This window comes from Poecilia formosa, unplaced genomic scaffold, assembly GCF_000485575.1.
Source record: "Poecilia formosa unplaced genomic scaffold, Poecilia_formosa-5.1.2 Scaffold376, whole genome shotgun sequence".
NCBI classification, from domain to species: domain Eukaryota; kingdom Metazoa; phylum Chordata; class Actinopteri; order Cyprinodontiformes; family Poeciliidae; genus Poecilia; species Poecilia formosa.
In genome coordinates, this window is record NW_006800315.1 from 235606 (window position 1) to 237620 (window position 2015).

A 2015-nucleotide genomic window follows, 5' to 3' on the forward strand; every position below is an offset into this window, starting at 1 on the left:
TATACCGCTCCAAGATGGCCGCCGTATTTCCTGCGCCGGAGCGGTCCAAGAGGCGTCTATGCTTATATTATGTCTATGGGGAGGGCTATCTGTGCTCTATGTTGATGGGCGGGGCCTGTGCTCTGGGGGCGGAGCCATCTCAAGTAAGGCAGCTCCTGTGCTTCCAGCACCTGGGCAGGTGTAGGACAGGTGTGGGCGGGACTTAACCGGGTTGTTCTGCTGCGGCTCAGAGACATTTGCTTCATATTTATCTTCCTCATACCTAAATTTGGTGTTTATGTCTTTAATTATCTGAATGTGAAATGATTTAATCTGGAATAAAATGTAAGTTATTAATAAGTTGGTAATATATAATTACTCAGGAACATGTTATTGAGGAATTAACCCCTTATAAACATGTTATTACAAACTGTTACTGCTAACTAGTTACATCAATTATACAATTATTTACTTAATAGTTGAATAGAAGAAGCTGTTGAAAGATACAACAGATATGTAATCAATGTGCTAATTTCATTTGCTCTTCAATAATTACTTATTGTGTAAATATGAATGTGTTTCTGTGATGATAGATTATTAACATGAATAATTAGAAAATAAGCTAAAACTAGTTAACGTCTTGTTAGGAGCTGTTGCTACTAGTTACATTAAAATAATAATTATATAATATTACCAAACTGGTTCCATTGTTGCCATTAAACGTTCATGTTCATGTTGTAATAACAGGTTATTACACTGTAATAAATACATTATTAAATGTAAATTACATGTTTGCTGCTAAGCAAATTCCCTCAATGGCATTTGATTGGATTATTTATTATATAGCATTGACTTTATATATCAATATATTATTGGTATTTAGCCAGATGCCTGAGCTGAACCAGAACCCAACAGAACCTCTGGGTCAAACAGAATCAGCATAAATGCTAAATGTGTTTGGATTTGACCTGGATCCTAACTGGGAACAATGTTAGCTCCAGTAGCTCCAGTAACTCATTAAACTGGTTTTCCAGTCACTGCAGAAAGTCAATCAGAACCAGCTGAACCATCATGATGTCATCAATTCCACTAATATGATGAACCAGAGGAGCCGACCCAGCCTGTTGATGCTAGCAGCTAACAGCTAGCGGCTAACAGAGCAGCTGCGGCTCTGATGGAGGACTGGAGGTCAGTCGGTGCAACAGGGCCAGCCTCTGGTCCTTCCCTGCCATTACCATGACAACAAACTGGTAGACAGAATGGACAACATGATGGCAATATAACAGACATCAGGATGACCCCTGACCCCCCGTTAGGACTCCAGCAGGCTGTGCCAGCGGCAGACCTGCCGTCCCTTGGCCTCCTTCATGTGCGTCCAATGGCTGAGCTCATCTTCCCCGGAGCTGTTGAGGCCCAGGGAGATCCAGCCAATCAGCTCCTTCCTCTTCATGCTGCGCTTGTTGTAGACGGACAGGATGAGCGTGACGTCGGACAGCTGGAACAGCGCCACCTGGAACACGAAGGTCTCCTTATAGGTAGGGTTGGGCTGTCCCCGGCAGACGGACGTCTTACACTTGGACATCTCATGACCCATGGAGTTCAGCAGTGACAGCTTCACCAGCGTGTCTGGACAGGAAGCAGGGAGCAGGTTACAGGAAGTACAGGAGGAGAGACGGAGCGCAGCGGCAGGTTCTGATAGACCAGAACCAGTCAAACTGAGCTGTTTTCAAAACGTTTGGCTCCCTCCATCCTGTCACTAGGTTATGACCCCGAGGTCGACGCTTCCTCCTGATCAAAGCATGGCTGCAGCACTGCATTCTTCCTGTTGCTAAGCAACCGCTGCACATCTAACCTGGAGAAGCCAACGACGGTAAATGACCAAAACATCCGATTTTCTCAGAAGACGAGCAGCTCTGTGACTTTAACTGATGCAGGAAGAGCCTGAGGAGCAGCTGGGCCTGATGGGGCGCTAATGCTCTACACCAGGGGTCCCCAAACTTTTTCCTGCGAGGGCCACATAGCTGTTCCTTTTTCTG

The 2015-nt window shown here is 45.2% G+C and overlaps 1 protein-coding gene across 9 annotated transcripts in view; it reads right to left on the reverse strand.

The window, feature by feature from the left end:
• Positions 1-46: 46 nt before the first annotated feature.
• syt14a (synaptotagmin XIVa) overlaps positions 47-2015 on the reverse strand; it is a 21689-nt gene continuing 19720 nt past the window's right edge. For 8 of the 9 annotated variants that reach the window (XM_007575386.2, XM_016662517.1, XM_016662520.1 and 5 more), the window contains one exon: positions 47-1605. In XM_007575386.2, coding sequence (XP_007575448.1) covers positions 1292-1605 — 314 coding nt within the window. In that variant the 3' untranslated portion in view covers positions 47-1291. The remainder of the gene's footprint in view (positions 1606-2015) is intronic. The other variant, XM_016662522.1, reaches the window with a different exon arrangement.